The 17,347-nt window shown below is 39.5% G+C and overlaps 1 protein-coding gene across 1 annotated transcript in view; it reads left to right on the forward strand.

The window, feature by feature from the left end:
* The window catches only part of BMPR2 (bone morphogenetic protein receptor type 2), a 160,920-nt gene continuing 143,820 nt past the window's right edge, over window positions 248-17,347 (forward strand). The window contains exon 1 of the mRNA NM_001204900.1: window positions 248-339. Coding sequence (NP_001191829.1) covers window positions 264-339 — 76 coding nt within the window. The 5' untranslated portion in view covers window positions 248-263. The remainder of the gene's footprint in view (window positions 340-17,347) is intronic.

Here is a 17,347-nt window from a genome sequence, read left to right on the forward strand (position 1 = left end):
CAGTTTGGGGGGCCGAGGCACCCCCTCCTAGGCGAGCGAACTCCCCGAGCCGCGAGGGAGAGAAATGAAGGGAATTTCTGCTGCGGAATGAAAGCTCTGCAGCTCGGTCCTCTCATCTGCCATTTGTCCTTTCAAACTGCATTGTTTTTCGGGCTGGATAAGTCCGACGAGAGCGAGGACTAGCTTCTCGGCCGTCTTTCTCCGCCCGTGTTCACTTTCCATATTTATTTTCTCTGCTCTTCTGCTTCTCGACTGGCCCAGGGATGACTTCGTCGCTGCGGTGGCCCCGGCGGGTGCCCTCGCTGCTGTGGACCGTCCTGCTGGTCAGCGCTGCGGCCGGTGAGTAGCCCCGGGTGGCACGACCCGGCCACTTCCCCTGCGGGTGGCGAGGGAGGGAGCCTGCAGAGGCCGAGGCCTGCACCGGCCCTTCGCCACGCTTCCCCCGATCGCCTGGTACCTGCGCGCCTTTCCAGTCCTTCCAGGGAACTACCCTTCCATGTTGTCGTGTAGTTTCGAATCCCCACTCCTCGTATTCCCCACCCCCACACCTCCCACCCGCGGGGGGGAAAAAAGACACATTGGGTGTGGTATCTTGACATTTTTAGCTGTGAGGTAATGCCAGGATTAAAAATAATATTTTAATCACCAGTGGACAGTGTCTATTATGAGATCTTTGGAAACAGAACTGTAGGGTTTTTTTTTTTTTAATATAAAGAAGAGGATTTGGCTTACAGTAAAAACATTAAACTATGGAGCATACACTTGAACCTTATTTTTAGATTTAGATCGCTCTCTGGGAATCCATGTTACTTTCATTATTCCAAAACGTTCCCGAATAAATTGAATAAATGTTGAGGAACCCAGAACTGTGAAATTCTTAATACATTGTACAGTACTGTTAGTTGTTATTATCATTGGTATTATTTTATTTTGAAGGGTATAAGTAATTATGTTTTCATCTTTTCAATCTTGGACTCTTGTATTTTATCTGCTTTTAGAATTACTGTTGGGTTTAGAAGTATTTTCAGTAACTTTTCTTTTAGTCATCTGGCATCTGTTGGTTTTCCTGTCATTGACCTCACGTCAGACTTCTAGGAGATCTGAGTCCTGAAAGAAAGTTCTTTTGACATTTTGCTGAAGCTTAAAGGGAAATGGTAGTCATCCTTTCCTTAGGATATTTTGTCTTTAATTCTCAAACGCCTTAGTGCAAATCTCATGTTACGTTTGCAGTTAATTTTTCAAGCAGTCTTTTGGTGATTTGCTTTCAGAAATTTTGGGGAGTGATACATATAATTTTTAAATTTGGTTTAGTATGGCCAAATAGATTATATATTTTAAAATGAATGAAGAAAAAAATGGATGAGGGACAACATAACACCTTTCCAATTACTTTTTCTTAAGTGTAATTTTCACATTAATTTCTCACTGCTATGTTAGATGTGGAGATTGCTTGCTTATTTCCATTTAAAAAGTCTGCATTGGGAAAACACTGAAAGATAAATTGAACACTCCTTTTGTGTTTTTAATATTGTTGATTAGTGGCTATTATGTTTGTTATAGTTGTGTTAAAATAATTAGAACTTCTGAATTGAATGTATTTTGATGCTGATGTTTTAATATTTTTAACTGCCACAATTCCTTTTGGGGTAAAAAAGAATGATTTTTCTCTAGATTATTTTGCGTTAGTTATTTAAATTCTCTAGTTGTAAGCCATGTGGTTCCTGTGAAATATGAAGAGAGTAAAAGGCCTTAAGCTTAAGCAGTCATTCTAAGACCAGAAGTCTCAGAGCATAGATTTTTTAGTGTTCTTTGTTATTAACCTTTGTAGAACATAGATTCTTATTTTTAGTTGACAAGCTTATCTGAACTGATAAAAGTGGGAGAAAGTACAATCGACTTAAAAATAAACTTCATTTTATTTGGTAAATTAAGTATTAGAATGATGGCCCCTAAAAGGGATGGATTAAAGTAATCACTGCTTAAAAGTGATTTTAGTTGTCTTCTTTCTTTAGTAGCACCAAATGCCAAAATTTGTGAAGCTGGATTTCAGAGCTATAACAACAATAATAGTAGTAATAATAGTATTTGTTTAACGTTTGCTATGGGCCAGCAACTGTTCTAACAGGCTTACGTGTGTTTTCTCATTTGATCCTCATGACGATTCTTTAGGTTCAGTTATGCTCCTTTTATAGAGAGATCAAAGTACAGAAAATTTAAATAACTCAGCACTCTGTCAGTAAACTGTGGAGCCAGAATTGCAGTCTGCACCCTTTCCTAGGACGTTAATGATGGCAACAACTTCTTACTCTAACTGGGAACATGAAGTAAGAGTTAGATAAGCCTTTGAAAAGAAGCATAAACATTTAACTGGATCTTGGTACAGCACTGGTTATGCAGATATCGTGGTTCTAAAACATGCAAAACTTTGCCTAATGTTGAAGTGTTTAGTACGTTTTCATTAAGTGTAAGGTGGCTAGAGAGGGCCTGTGTGGATTTGGGATATATAGATGCAGTGATATAACTAGACAGGTGCAAATGGTGCAGCTGAACAGGAAAATAATACTAGAAGACTGACTGTTATTAAATCTCTTTATAGGGTCATGGTTAAATCCTCTATTTCTTTTGAGTCACTTTCCCCCACTTACTCATTCTAGTTCTTAGATTCCTTAATTCTAAGAACAGTTGGTATGCAAAAATTAGAATTTATATAAAAAATACATGCTTCTTTGATTTATAAGTGAATTCTTAATTTTACTAAAAGTGTACAATACAATGTAATACTTATTTCAAGGTCAGCTTCTGTTTAAACATTTTTTTTAAAAAAAGTTGCCAAGCTTTTTATTTAGGTTGTAGTGGTTACAGATAAAATAGCTAACCCTATATCCTGCCCCACCATGTGCAGCCCACTGAGCAGACTCAGCTACTCTTTTCCTCCTCTTAAGTTCTTGTTTTCATCCTTCTTGTCCTTCTTGCATCCTTGGTGGCCTGTGAGGTTAGGGAGCCTATGGAATTTCTTTCGTTCTTTTTTAAAATTAAAGTATAGTTGATTTACAGTATTGTGTCTCATTATTGGTATTTCAAATGGCCTCATTATTGGGATCTATTACTGGAAAGTTCTCTAGGATACTGAAGGAATTCAGGGTCTTAACATCGTATCATTGTCATTTCTCCTTGGCTGTTGGAACTGGCACTGATGTCAGCTGATTCTGCCTAGTCAGTATCGGCTGATTCTTTCTACATTTGACTAGATTTCAGTTTTACATACATCTGTTCAGGAACACATAAATTATCTAAGGCAAGATTTACCTAGTTAGTGTTCTTGAGCAGTTGAATATTGTTGAAGAACTAGAAATTTAGGATTTTTTTTTTTAAAGTGTATCTGAAGATGTGGGCACTGTGGGATCACCTATCGTTCTTTTTTAAAAAATTGATTCTTTTTAATTTATTTTTATCTTTTTTGGCCGCCCCTCGGCATATGGAGTTCCCAGGGCAGGGATCAAATCCAAGTAGCAGTTGCAACCTAAGCCCCAACTGTGGCAATGCAGGATGGGATCCTTAACCCACTGTGCCTGACTGGGGATTGAACCTGCATCCACGTGCTCCCAAGATGCTGCTGATCCTGTTTCACTATAGGGGGAACTCCTATGGTTCTTGATTAAATGCATACTGCTGGCCCAACAGTCTGCATGTACTGAATGGATTTCTTTGGGACCTATCTATATATTTTTTTAAAAAACTTGAAACCCAAAAGATTCTCACTCAAGTTTGAGAACACCTGCTTTGTATAATCAGTCTCGGTTGTTTGGATTTTTTTTTTTTTCCTTTTTAGGGCCACACCTGTGGCATATGAAGGTTCCCAGACTAAGGGTTGAATTGGAGCTACCACCGCTGCAACACAGGATCCAAGCTGTGTCTGCGAGGTACACCACAGCTTGTGGAAACCCCTGATCTTTAACCCACTGAGTGAGGTCATGGATCAAACCCTCAACCTCATGGTTACTAGTCGGATTTGTTTCTGCTGAGCTACAATGGATTCCTTTTATCTTTTTTTTTTTTTTTTTAATTTTATTGAAGTGTAATTTTTTTTTTTTTTGCTTTTTTTTTTTTTTTTTTTTTTTTTAAATGGCCACAACCATGGCATGTGGAAATTCCCAGGCTAGGGGTCTAATTGGAAAATTGGAGCTGCAGCTGGCAGCCTATGCTGAAGTCACAGCAAAACTGGATCCTTTAATCCACTGAGTGAGCCAAGGGATTGAACCCATATCCTCATGGATATGTCAGGTTCTTAACCCACTGAACCATGATGGGAACTCCTGGATTTTTAAAATATTGTGATTCAGTCAGTTTTTGCTGCATAACTGTCAACTACAAGAGTCATAGTGGCATACAGCAGTAAGCATTTATTCTGCTTTACTTGTCTTATTTGGGTGCCCAGTCTGGAGGGAAGGTTAACATCTCTTGGGGGGAAGTTTATCTCATGGCATTGGCAAAAGTTCAAGAGGACAAGCCCAGTCCCACCAATTTCCAGACTCTGCTCATTTATCTGACATCCCGTTGGCCTAACCTAAAGATAAGGGGTAGCAAAGTATACTTTGCTTGTATTGAAGCTTTAGTTAATATATGGATGTATAATACTATTATCAGGGAATGTATTAGGACCTTCAATCTACCACATATGATCAGGAAGATATAGTCTAGGAGAGAAGCTTCCCTCTCCTTTTGAACAAGAGCAAACTCTTAATTAGTCCTTTGCCTAACAATTATACCAACTTAAGTCTCCACAAAAGCTATCCTAGCATGTGGGTTGCTGTGATGGTGATATTGATCTTCGTGTGTGTGTGTGTGTGTGTGTGTGTGTGTGTGTGTGTGTGTGAAATGGGGGGGGATGTTTATTCCAGCTTTCCTTCATTAAAGGCCAACTTTTTTTTTTTTTTTGGCCTTTTTGTCTTTTTAGGGCTGTACCCACAGCATATGGAGGTTTCCAGTCTAGGGGTCAGATTGGAGCTATAGCTGCCACCCTACACCATAGCCACAGCAATCTGGGATCTAAGCCTTGTCTGCGACCTATACCACAGCTCATGGCAACGCTGGATCCTTAACCCACTGAGCGGGGCAGGGATTGAACTTGCATATGAGTCGGATTTGTTAACCACTGAGCCACTGACAGGGACTCCAAAGGCCAACTTTTTTTAACAGTGAAAGAATAAATTGAATATTTATCTGTGATGGATAAATTCTAAATATAAAAGGTACAGAGGAGAGTTCCCGTCATGGCTCAGTGGTAACGAACCCAACTAGTATCTATGAGGATGAAAGTTCTATCCCTGGCTTCAATCAGTGGGTTAAGGATCTGGCGTTGTGGAGAGCGATGGTGTAGGTTGCAGATGCAGCTGGGATCTCAAGTTGTTGTGGCTGTGGTATGGGTTGGCTGTTGTAGGTCAGCAGCTGAAGCTCTGATTCAGCCCCAACCCCTAGCCTGGGAACTTCCATATGCCTTGGGTGCAACCCTAAAAAGACAAAAAAAAAAAAAAAGGTACAGAGTGAAGTCAGTCTAAATCAGTTAATTTCTTAACTGGCTATACTTTTTTTTTTTTTTTCCTTTTTGCTGTTTCTTGGGCCACTCCTGTGGCATATGGATGTTCCCAGGCTAGGGGTCTAATTGGAGCTGTGGCCACCGGCCTTCACCACAGCCACAGCAACTCGGGATTCGAGCTGTCTTCGACCTACACCACAGCTCACAGCAACACCAGATCCTTAACCCGCTGAGCTAGGCCAGGGATCAAACCCGAAACCTCATGGTTCCTAGTTGGATTCATTAACCACTGAGCCACGATGGGAACTCGTATACCATTTTTTTTTAAACTGAAGTATAGTTGATTTACAATGCTGTTTTAGTTTTTGGTATTCTTTTTCATATTGTTTTTCATTATGGTTTATTACAAAATATTGTATATAGTTTCCTGTGCTATACAGTAGAAGCTTGTTGTTTATTTTACATACAGTAGTAAATATTTGCTGATTCCTAATTTATCCCTCTCCCACCTCCTTTCCCCTTTGGTCTCTGAGTCTGTTTCTGTTCTGTAAATAAGTTCATTTGTTTTCTAATTTTTTTTACCCCTGGCCATGTTGTGTTGAAATTCCCAAGCCAAGTATTGAACTTGTGCCACAGCAGTGACCAAGCCAGATCCTTAACCTGTTGATCCACATGGAAACTCCTGTATTCTATTTTAAATTCTGCATACAAGTGATATCATGTGATATTTGTCTTTCTCTGACTTATTTCACTTAGTATGATAATCTCTGGGTCCATTCACATTGCTCAGATGGCATTATTTCATTCTTTTTTATGCCTGAGTAATATTCCATTGTATATATACTACATTTTCTTTATCCATACATCTTTTGATGGACATTTAGGTTGCTTCTTATCTTAGCTACTGTAAATAGTGTTGCTGTGAACATTGGGGTATATGTATCTTTTTGAATTAGAGTTTTCTCCATGTATATGTCCAGGAGTAGGATTGCTGGGTCATATGGCAACTCTCTTCTTAGTTTTTTTAATGAATCTCCATGCTGTTTTCTATAGTGGTTGTACCAATTTACATTCCCACCAAAAGGAGGGTTCCCTTTTCTCCACACCTTCTCCAGCATTTATTATTTCTAGACTTTTAAAAATTGTTTAATTTTTTAATTTTTTGCTTTTTTTTAGGGTCACACCCATGGCATATGGAGATTCCCAGGCTAGGGGTCCAATCAGAGCTATAGCTGCTAGCCAGTGCACAGCCACAGCAACACCAGATCCGAGCCGTGTCTGCGACCTACACCCACAGCTCATGGTAACGCCAGATCCTTAACCCACTGAGTGAGGCCAGGGATTGAACCTGAAACCTCATGTTCCTAGTTGGATTCGTTTCTGCTGCGCCACGACAAGAACTCCAATTTGTATATATATATTTTTTAAGCTTAAATTTTGTATACATTTATTCAATATAATAATTTAATATATGAGAACTAATAATAAATAGATTGAATGATGCGATGGAGTTTATGATGTACAGGAACAGAATTTGTCTCCCTAAAATATGTCTCTCTGGCTTATTGTTTTAAGTTTGCTGTTGTTTCTTCTCTTCTCTTCTGAGAAACAGCAGACCAGGGAATGACTCCATTTCTAAGAGTGTCTCTCTTTTGGTATGTGGATGAGGAAGATGACAAAATCTCTAGAAACACTCATCAGTGGAGAAGGCAAAGCCTTAAATCTGTATCACAATCATCTTCAGTTACTGTGGTTTTCTTGGTAACCCCCCATAACTGATTCTCCACATCCTCAACATCCTCTTTTGTCTTTAGCTGAGGATGGTATTTAATGTGAGGGCTTTGGCCATTTTAGATAGTTACTCATTTTTTTGGGGGGGGGGTCTCATGATTATGTGTTATCAAACTTTTGTTTGATTTTCTTTTTTTTTTCTTTTTTTTTTTTTTTTGTCTTTTTGCCATTTCTTGGGCCGCTCCAGCGGCATATGGAGGTTCCCAGGCTAGAGGTCCAATCGGAGCTGTAGCCGCCAGCCTACACCACAGCCACAGCAACTCGGGATCTGAGCCGCCGATCCCGAATCTGCGACCTACACCACAGCTCACGGCAATGCTGGATCGTTAACCCACTGAGCAAGGGCAGGGATCGAACCCGCAACCTCATGGTTCCCAGTTGGATTCATTAACCACTGCGCCACAACGGGAACTCCTGATTTTCTCCTGTTAACCTGCCTCATGTCAATTTAATTCTTAAACCAGCCGGAAGAACCAAGAAGGTTAGGGGAAAATTTTTTCCTCCCTGTGATAAACAGTTCATTCAAGATGGCTGTCAATTTGGAGACTTTTTTTTGGTCTTTTTGCCTTTTCTAGGGCTGAACTCATGGCATATGGAGTTCCCAGGCTAGGGGTCTAATTGGAGATAAAGCTGCCAAGCCTACCCCAGAGCCACAGCAATGCCATATCCCGAGCCCTGTCTGCAACCTACACCACAGCTCACGGCAATGCTGGATCCTTAACCCACTGAGCAAGGCCAGGGATCAAACCCGCAACCTCATGGTTCCCAGTTGGATTCATTAACCACCTGAGCCACAACGGGAACTCCAATTTGTAGACTTTTTGATGATGGCCATTTTGACTGGTATGAGGTGATACTTCATTGTGGTTTTGATTTACATTTCTTTAATGATTTTTCTTTAGCAAAATTGATTCATCTTTTCATGTGCCAATTGGCCATCTTTGGAGAAATGTCTGTTTAGGTCTTCTGTCCATTTTTTAGTAGTTTTTTTTGTTACTGAGTTGTGTGAGCTGTTTTATGTATATCTGGTTTTTTTTTTCCCATGCCCTTGGCATGAAGAGGTTCCCATGCCAGAGATCAGACTTGCACCGCAGCAGTAACAATGCTGAATCCTTAACCCACTGAATCACCAGAGAATTTATGTGTGCACATACACATGAATATGAATTCATATATATATGAATATATATTACATATATATGTATATTATTTATTTATTTTGCTTTTTTTTGGGGGGGGCACACACATGGCATATGGAAGTTCCCAGGTTAGGAGTCGAATCCGAGCTGCAGCTGCTGGCCTACACCAAAGCCACAGCAACACCAGATCTGAGCTGAGTCTGCAATCTACACGACAGCTCATGGCAATGCCTAATCCTTAACCCACTGAGCAAGGCCAGGAAGTGCACCTGCATCCTTGAGGATCCTAGTCAGGTTCTTTACCACTGAGCCATGACAGGCACTCTTATATATTTAAAATTTTTTTTTATTGAATATAGTTGATTTACAATGTTGTGTTCGTTTCTACTGTGCAGCAAAGTGACTCGGTTATACACATATGTACATTCTTTTTTATATTCTTTTCCATTATGGTGTATCCTATGATATTGACTATAGTTGACTATGTTGTACAGTAGGACTTCATTGCTTATTTATGCTGTGCAGTAGAAAGTGAACAGAACACTGTAAACCAGCTATAATGGAAAAAAATAAAAATCATTAAAAAAAGTAAAGAGCACAGAAAAAAAAAAGTGAAAAAAAAGTTCTATATGTGATAGTTTGCATCTACTAACCCGAAACTCCCCTCCATCCCTCCTGTATCCTCCTCCCTTGCAGCAACCACAAGTTTGTTATCTATGTCTGTGAGTCTGTTTCTTTTTCATAGATAGATTCATTTGTGCCATATTTTACATTCCACTTATAAGTGATATATGGTATTTGTCTTTTTCTTTCTGATTTACTTCACTTAGTATCATAATCTCTAGTTGCATCCATGTTGCTGCATATGGCATTATTTCATTCTGTTTAATAGCTGAGTAGTATTCCATTGTATCTACAAACCACATCTTTATCTGTTCATTTGTTGATAGACATTGAAGTTGTTTCCATGTCTTGCTATTGCAAATAGTGCTGCTGTGAACATGGGGGTACATGCATCTTTTTGAGTTATAGTTTTGTCTGGATATATTCCCAGGAGTGGGATTGTTTGTATAATTTGGAAATTAAGCCCTTATCTGTTACATCATTTGCAAATGTTTTTTCCATTCTGTCAGTTGTCTCTTTGTTTTGTATATGGTTTCTTTTGCTGCTCAAAAGCTTGTTAAGTTTGATTAGGTTCCATTTGTTTATTTTTAAATTTTATTTTATTTTATTTTTTTTTGCCTTTTCTAGGGCCACTCCTGTGGCATATGGAGGTTCCCAGGCTAGGGGTCTAATTGGAGCTGTAGCCACTGGCCTACACCACAGCCACAGCAATGCGGGATCCGAGCTGCATCTGCAGCCTACACCACAGCTCACAGTAACACCAGATCCTTAATCCACTGAGCAAGACCAGGGATCAAACCCACAACCTCATCGTTCCTAGTCGGATTCATTAACCACTGAGCCACAACGGGAACTCCCCATTTGCTTATTTTTGCTTGTATTTGTATTGCCTTGGGAGACTGACCTAAGAAAATATTGGTGCAATTTATGTCAGAGAATGTTTTGCTTGTGTTCTCTTTTAGGAGTTTTATAGTGTCATGTCTTATTATATAAGGCATTTTGGGTTTTGTTTTTTTTTTTTTTTTTTTTTTGTACCTTGTGAGAGAGTGTATGGTGCAGTCCAGCTTTCCCAATACCACTTGGTGAAGAGACTGTCTTTTCTCCATAATATATTCTTGGCTCCTTTGTCGAAGATTAATTGATAGTATGTGTGTGGGGTTTTTTTCCTGGGCTCTCTCTTCTGTTCCCTTGATTCATATGTCTGTTTTTGTGCCAATACCATGCTGTTTTGATTACTGTAGCTTTGTAGTATTATCTGAGGTCTGAGACGGTTATTCCTCCAGCTTTGTTCTCTTTCCTCAGGATGCTTTGGCAGTTCTGGGTCTTTTATGGTTTCATATAAATTTTAGAATAATTTGTTCTAGTTCTATGAAAAATTTCACAGGTAATTTGATAGGGATTGCATTTTGGTTGTGCCCATAGCACTTATTTTGGCACTTACTAATATATTGCCTTGCCATTGGTTATCACTTTTGTGTATTTGCCTTGTCTTCCTAACTGGTAATTGCTTCTAGAGGACAAGGTTTATATCTTAATTTTTTTTTTTTTTTTTTTTTTTTTTCGCTTTTTAGGACCATACCTGGGGCATATGGAGGTTCCCAGGCTAGGGGTCAAATCACAGCTACAGCTGCTGGCCTACACCACAGCCAGAATCCAGGCCGAGTCTGCAGCCTACACCATGGCTCATGGCAACACTAGATCCTTAACTCAGTGAGGCCAGGGATTGAACCTGCAACCTCATGGTTACTAGTCGGATTCGTTTCCGCTGTGCCACAGTGGGAACTCCTATCTTAAATTGTTTTGTAATCTACCATATTGCTATGCATATAGAAGAGTTTAAGAGTTACGAAATGAATGAATAAGGAAAAGGAATTGGAGCTGGGAAATATTCTAAGATTACTCAATACATCAAATAATGAATTAGTAATTTATGCTTTCTTTGTCCCAGTTCTTTCAACTGTAAAGTTGTTTAAGTGGTGTAGTGGGAAGACTGCTAGAGTTAATGAGACCTGTGAGATTCTGGGCAGATAGATTAATTTAGCATAGTTTTCTCAGTTGTAGTATGTAGATTATGTTTGGAATGCAGATTCCTGGACACCACCCCAGACTCACTTAATGTGAATAGCTGGACATTGAGTTTGGAAACCTGAATTTTAAACAAATATTTCCTCAGGTAAATTTTACGTACCTTAAAGTTTGAGAACTGCTGGATCTAAGATTCCTTCTAATTCTCAGATTTTATTCTATTTAAAAAATTTTTTTTAAACATTTTGTGCCAATTATAATCTATTCTGGATTTTCTGTTCAGTCAACATTGATACCATCTTACGCTACTTATTTTATGCTGTAAGTAACTACCCAAAACCTTTTTCTTAAACTTTGCATCATTTTTTTCCCTTGCCTATTCTTGGCTTTAATGATAATAGGTTATTTAATGACAAGGGTTTTGCTCACCCTGTATTGTTTATTTAGCTTGTAGTTTTATTTTGGCCACTGTATTTTCCTTCTCCTTCTGCCAAAAAGAAAAATTACTTGTTCACAGAAAGAAGTGGCTTTCTTTTAGTAAATTTGAATGAGAACTGTTGATAAAGTATAGGGAAAAGAGTTACTGCTAAACTAAATTAGACTATATAACATTGATTTGGTTCAGTTACAAATTAATATTCCACGGAGACTTCCAGATGGATTAATTGCATTTAATTGCATTTCTTTCTACCCAAGAAGAATTGTGTTTTTTTTTTTAGAACCACACCTGTGGTATATGGAAGTTCCCAGGCAAGGGGTTGAATAGGAGCTGTAGCTGGGGCCTAAACCATAGCCATGGCAGCACTTGGATCCACGCTGCACTGTGACCTCTGTCACAGTTTACAGCAGTGCCGTATCTGTAACCCACTGAACAAGGCCAGGGATTGAACCTGTGTCCTTATAGAGACACTGTTGGGTCCTTAATCTGCTGGAAAAAAATTAAATATGAGTGCTATGATATCTAGGAATCCGTGAATATTGACCAACTTGCATAGCACTCACACATGTTTGAGAGACTTTTATATTACCAAACTACTTCCCCCTTCTAGTTAAATGATCTAGTCTTTGAATTCTTTCCAGAAACATTGAAGATAATTTTGGTAGAATTTTGAATGCAGTAGATTTAATTTGTTATTGTGATTTTAAACTTTTTTTTTTTTTGGGTCTGTGAGATGGATATGACAGCTCAGATTACAATAATACATATATATATTTATGTATAGTCTATGTGAGGTTAGAAATAAGCCTGTAAATAAATGACATGAACATTTTGGAATACATTGCCTTATCAGAAATATTAAACATATTATTGCTTGCTCTTAATTACACTTAAAACAATAATTGTTTGACTGGAAGTGTTTTGTTTTAGATCCAGTTTCTATTGCAATATGCACCCAGGGGAGCTGCTAGATGGGTATAAAGGCATTAACAGGACAGATAACTTATGTCCTGTTAACAAACATTTATTAGTGTGCTTCCTTTGTGCAAGGTTCTTTTCTAAATGTTGGTGGATTTGCAGAAAAATAAGAAAGGCTGCCTCTCCTCCCGCAACAGTCTCATGTCTTGTGATATCTTAGCCTATATCACTTTATGAAAGGGAATTACATCTCGTGCAGTTTAAAGCAAAGGTAAGTATTTTGCAAACCCTTAGTAATGTTTTAGTTCTTCTCTCTGCTTGTCTTTGAGGATGAGAAATTCCTGTAGGTATTTTACAGCACAGGAAAAGATCCTTTCTTCCTGTGTATCTTCCACCTGATCTCCACACTCCTTTTATATGTATCTTCTCTGCCAGCCTTCTTGAGAGAGTAGTGAATACTTCTTGATTTCCATATCCTTTTTTTTTTTTTTTTTTTTTTTTTTTAATTTTGTCTTTTTGTTGTTGTTGCTATTTCTTGGGCCGCTCCCGCGGCATATGGAGGTTCCCAGGCTAGGGGTTGAATCGGAGCTGTAGCCACCGGCCTACGCCAGAGCCACAGCAACTCGGGATCCGAGCCGCGTCTGCAACCTACACCACAGCTCATGGCAACGCCAGATCATTAACCCACTGAGCAAGGGCAGGGACCGAACCCGCAACCTCATGGTTCCTAGTCGGATTCGTTAACCACTGCGCCATGACAGGAACTCCTCCATATCTTCTTAATTGACCCCTTCTCCCACAGTGCATGTTAGGTTAGCAGTGACTTACTAGTTGTCACATCCAGTTACTTTTCAATCTTGTTCTCTTTTCTACTGAAAATGGCAGTTTTGATTACTCTTTGCTTACACCTCTCCTTGTCTGACTTTAGTGACTTTGCATTTCCTTGGTCTGTATCTTCCTTATCTTCACTTTTCTGAATGTGTGTGTTGTTTTTAAACTCCCTTAGATTTTCTTGAGTACACTTTTTTCCGTCTTATTACTACTATTCCTTTCTCTTATGGATTATTTTTCTCTTATTACTACTCTTCTTCTAGGCTTTAATTATCCCTGAAAGCAGAATTGGAAACTGGAAAGATTTGAATTCCTTCTTAGTGGTACTGTTGACCATTTACTTTGGGCATATTACTTCTTTTGCTCTCAGTGGGATTACTTGTAAAGAAGTTCCTTGTGCTATACAGCAGGATCTCATTGCTTAATATAGCCCAAATGTAATAGTTTGCATCTACTAACCCTAAAGAATAAACTTTAAATAATAGGTTTAAGTAAGAAGGTTAGACTTCTCTACAATCTTGTCTTTCATTTTAATTTTAAAATAATGCCAAGGTCAGCTTCAGCTGGGCTTTCAACCCAGTTATCATACATGCTAAATCAGTGATAGCTAGTTAATGCCATTTTAACTTTAGGTAAGTAAATTGTTTTGTTTTGTGTTTTGGCTGTGCCCTTGGCATGCGGACGTTCCCAGGCCAGGGATTGGACCCTTGCCACAGTAGTGACATTGCCAGATCCTAACCTTCTGAGCCACCAGGAAACTCCAGTAAATTGTTTTTAATAGCTTTATTGGATATAATTCCCCATACCGTACAGTTCACCCCCTTTTTTTCTCTTTTTTTGGTCTTTTTAGGGCTGCACCCTTGACATATGGAAATTCCCAGGCTAGGGCTCAAATTGGAGCTGGGTTCCATAGGAACCCAGGATCCGAGCCTCATCTGTGACCTATACCACAGCTCACAGCAATGCTGGATCTTTAACCAGCCCTGAGGGAGGTCAGGGATTGAACCCGAGTCCTCATGGATACTAGTTCGGTTTGTTACTGCTGAGCCACGATGGGAACTCCAGTTCACCCATTTAAAGTGTACAGTTCAGGGAGTTCCTGTCATGTTGCAGCGGAAACGAATCCAACTAGGGACCATGAGGTTGCAGGTTCGATTCCCGGCCTCGCTCAGTGGGTTAAGGATCTGACGTTGCTGTGAGCTGTAGGGTAGGTCACAGATGTGGCTCAGATCTGATGTGGCTATGGCTCACGCTGGCAGCTGTAGGTAGTTCCAATTGGACTCCAGCCTGGGAACCTCCATATGCTGCCAGTGCAGCCCTAAAAAGCAAAAAAGAAAAGATATTGTGGTAAAACATACATAGTAAAGTTTGACACTTCTTCCATTTTCAGGAGTACAATTTAGTGGTAGTAATTACATTCACAGTGTGGTACAACCATCACTAAAATATTTTTATTACCCCAAACAGAAACTCTGTAACCATTGGGCAGTAACTCCCAATTCACTCCTCCCAGCCCCTGATAAGTAACCTCTCGAATCTACCTTCTGTCTCTGTGATTTTTGCCTACTCTGGATATTTCACATAAGTGGAATCATACAGTATTTGTCCTTTTGTTACTGGCTCATTTTGCTTAGCATAATGTTTTCATGGTTTATGCATGTTTTTGCATGCGTCAGAATTTCATTGCTTTTTAAGACTGAGTAATATTCCATTGAATCTGAGCCTTAGCTGTTGCAATGCCAGATCCTTTAAGCCACTGTGCCAGGCTGGGGATTGATCCTACACCTCACAGTGACCTGAACCACTACAGTTGGATTCTTTTTTTTTTTTTTTTTTTTGTCTTTTTGCTATTTCTTGGGCCATTCCCACGGCATATGGAGGTTCCCAGGCTAGGGGTCGAATCGGAGCTGTAGCCACCGGCCTACGCCAGAGCCACAGCAACGCGGGATCCGAGCCGCGTCTGCAACCTACACCACAGCTCACGGCAGCAAGGCCGGATCGTTAACCCACTGAGCAAGGGCAGGGACCGAACCTGCAACCTCATGGTTCCTAGTCGGATTCGTTAACCACTGTGCCACAACGGGAACTCCTACAGTTGGATTCTTAACCCACTGAGCCACAGCAGGAACTCCCCTTAGTCCTTTTTTAAAGAAAAAACTTATTTTTATTGAGGTTTAGTTGATATATGATATTGTGTAAGCTTAAGGTGTACAACATGTTGATTTGATACATTTATATATTGCAGTGTGATTACCACTGTAGCATTAGCTAACATCTCTTATAACATCACATAATTATCTTTTTGTGTGTATGGTAGGAACAATTAAGACCTAGTCTCTTATCAACTTTGAAGTTTGTGATGCAGTATTGTCTAAAATCACTATGCTGGGCAAAAAGACAAAAAATAAAATAAAATAAAATCACTATGCTGTGCATTGTATTTCTAGGACTTCTTTGTTTACTTGTTGCAAGTTTGTACCCTTAAATATTAACTCCCTATCAGATAAGTGACTTCTAAGTGCTGTGGACTGAATGTGTCCCCCTCAAATTCACATGTTGTAATCAACCCCCAAGGTGATAGTATTAAATGATGGGGCCTTTGGAAGGTCATTAGGTCATGAGAATAGACAAATCATGAATGGGTTTAGCATCCTTATATAAGAGAACCCAGAGGGAAACTTCCCTCCTTATGCCATGTGAGGTTACCATAGAAAGATGGCCATATAGGAAGTGGGTTCACACCAGTTATTGGATCTGCCACCACCATGATCTTGGACTTCTCAGCCTCCAGAACTGTGAGAAATAAATGTTTGTTATTTGTAACCTACCCAGTGTCTTATATTTTATTATAGTAGCCTGAAGGGACTAAGACACCAGATGTTTTTTTTCTTTTTTTTTGTCTTTTTAGGGCTGCACCCCGGGCATACATAGGTTCCCAGGCTAGGGATCTAATCGGAGCTGTAGCTGCTGGCCTACGCCAGAGCCACAGCAATGCCAGATCCAAGCTGTGTCTGCGACCTATACCACAGCTCATGGCAACGCAGGATTCTTAACTCACTGAGCGAGGCCATGGATTGAACGCGAAACCTCAGGGTTCCTAGTCACATTCATTTTTCCCCTGTGCCAAGACAGGAACTCCCAAATGTTTTCTCTTATTCCCTAGATTGGGTTTTTTTTTCCATTCTGTTCTTTGATGTGTAAAATTTTTTAATTTTGATGAAATCTAGTTTATGCATTTATTGTTGTGCATGCTTTTGGTGTCATCTAAGAATCCACTGCTAATGTAAGAGTTTTATGGTTTCAGATCTTATACTTAGATCATGGATCCATTTTGAGTTAAATTTTTTTTTTTGGCTGTGCCTGTGGCATGTGGATGTTCCTGGGCCCGGGATGGGACCCACGCCATAGCAGCAACCCAGGCTGATGCAGTGGCAATGCTGGGTCCTTAATCCGTTATGCCACAGTAGAACTCTCTGTTAATTTTTATATGTAATATGAGGTACGGATCCAACTTCATTCTTCTGTATGTGGAAATCTGCTTGTGGCAACTCCATTGCCCCACTAAATGGACTTGATACTGTTGTCAGAAATCATTTGGTATATCTGAAACCTAATATACAGCACAAATGACCCTTTCCACAGAAATGAAAATCATGGACTTGGAGAATAGACTTGTGGTTGCCGAGGGGGACGGGGAGGGAGTGGGATGTATTGGGAACTTGGGGTTAATAGATGCAGACTATTGCCTTTGGAATGGATAGGCAGTGAGATCCTGCTGTATAGCACTGGGAACTATGTCTAGTCACTTGTGATGGAGCATGATAATATGAGAAAAAAGAATCTATGCATGTATGTATAACCGGGTCACCATGCTGTACAGTAGAAAATTGACAGAATACTTTAAATCAGCTATAATGAAAAAAATAAAAATCATTAAACAACAACAACAAAAAAAATACAATTTTCTGAAAAAAAAATCATTTGGCCACAAATATATAGATCTGTTTTTGGACTCTCAGTTCTGTTCCATTCTATATGTTTGTCTTT

Source organism: Sus scrofa, chromosome 15 (assembly GCF_000003025.6).
Source record: "Sus scrofa isolate TJ Tabasco breed Duroc chromosome 15, Sscrofa11.1, whole genome shotgun sequence".
Classification (NCBI taxonomy): domain Eukaryota; kingdom Metazoa; phylum Chordata; class Mammalia; order Artiodactyla; family Suidae; genus Sus; species Sus scrofa.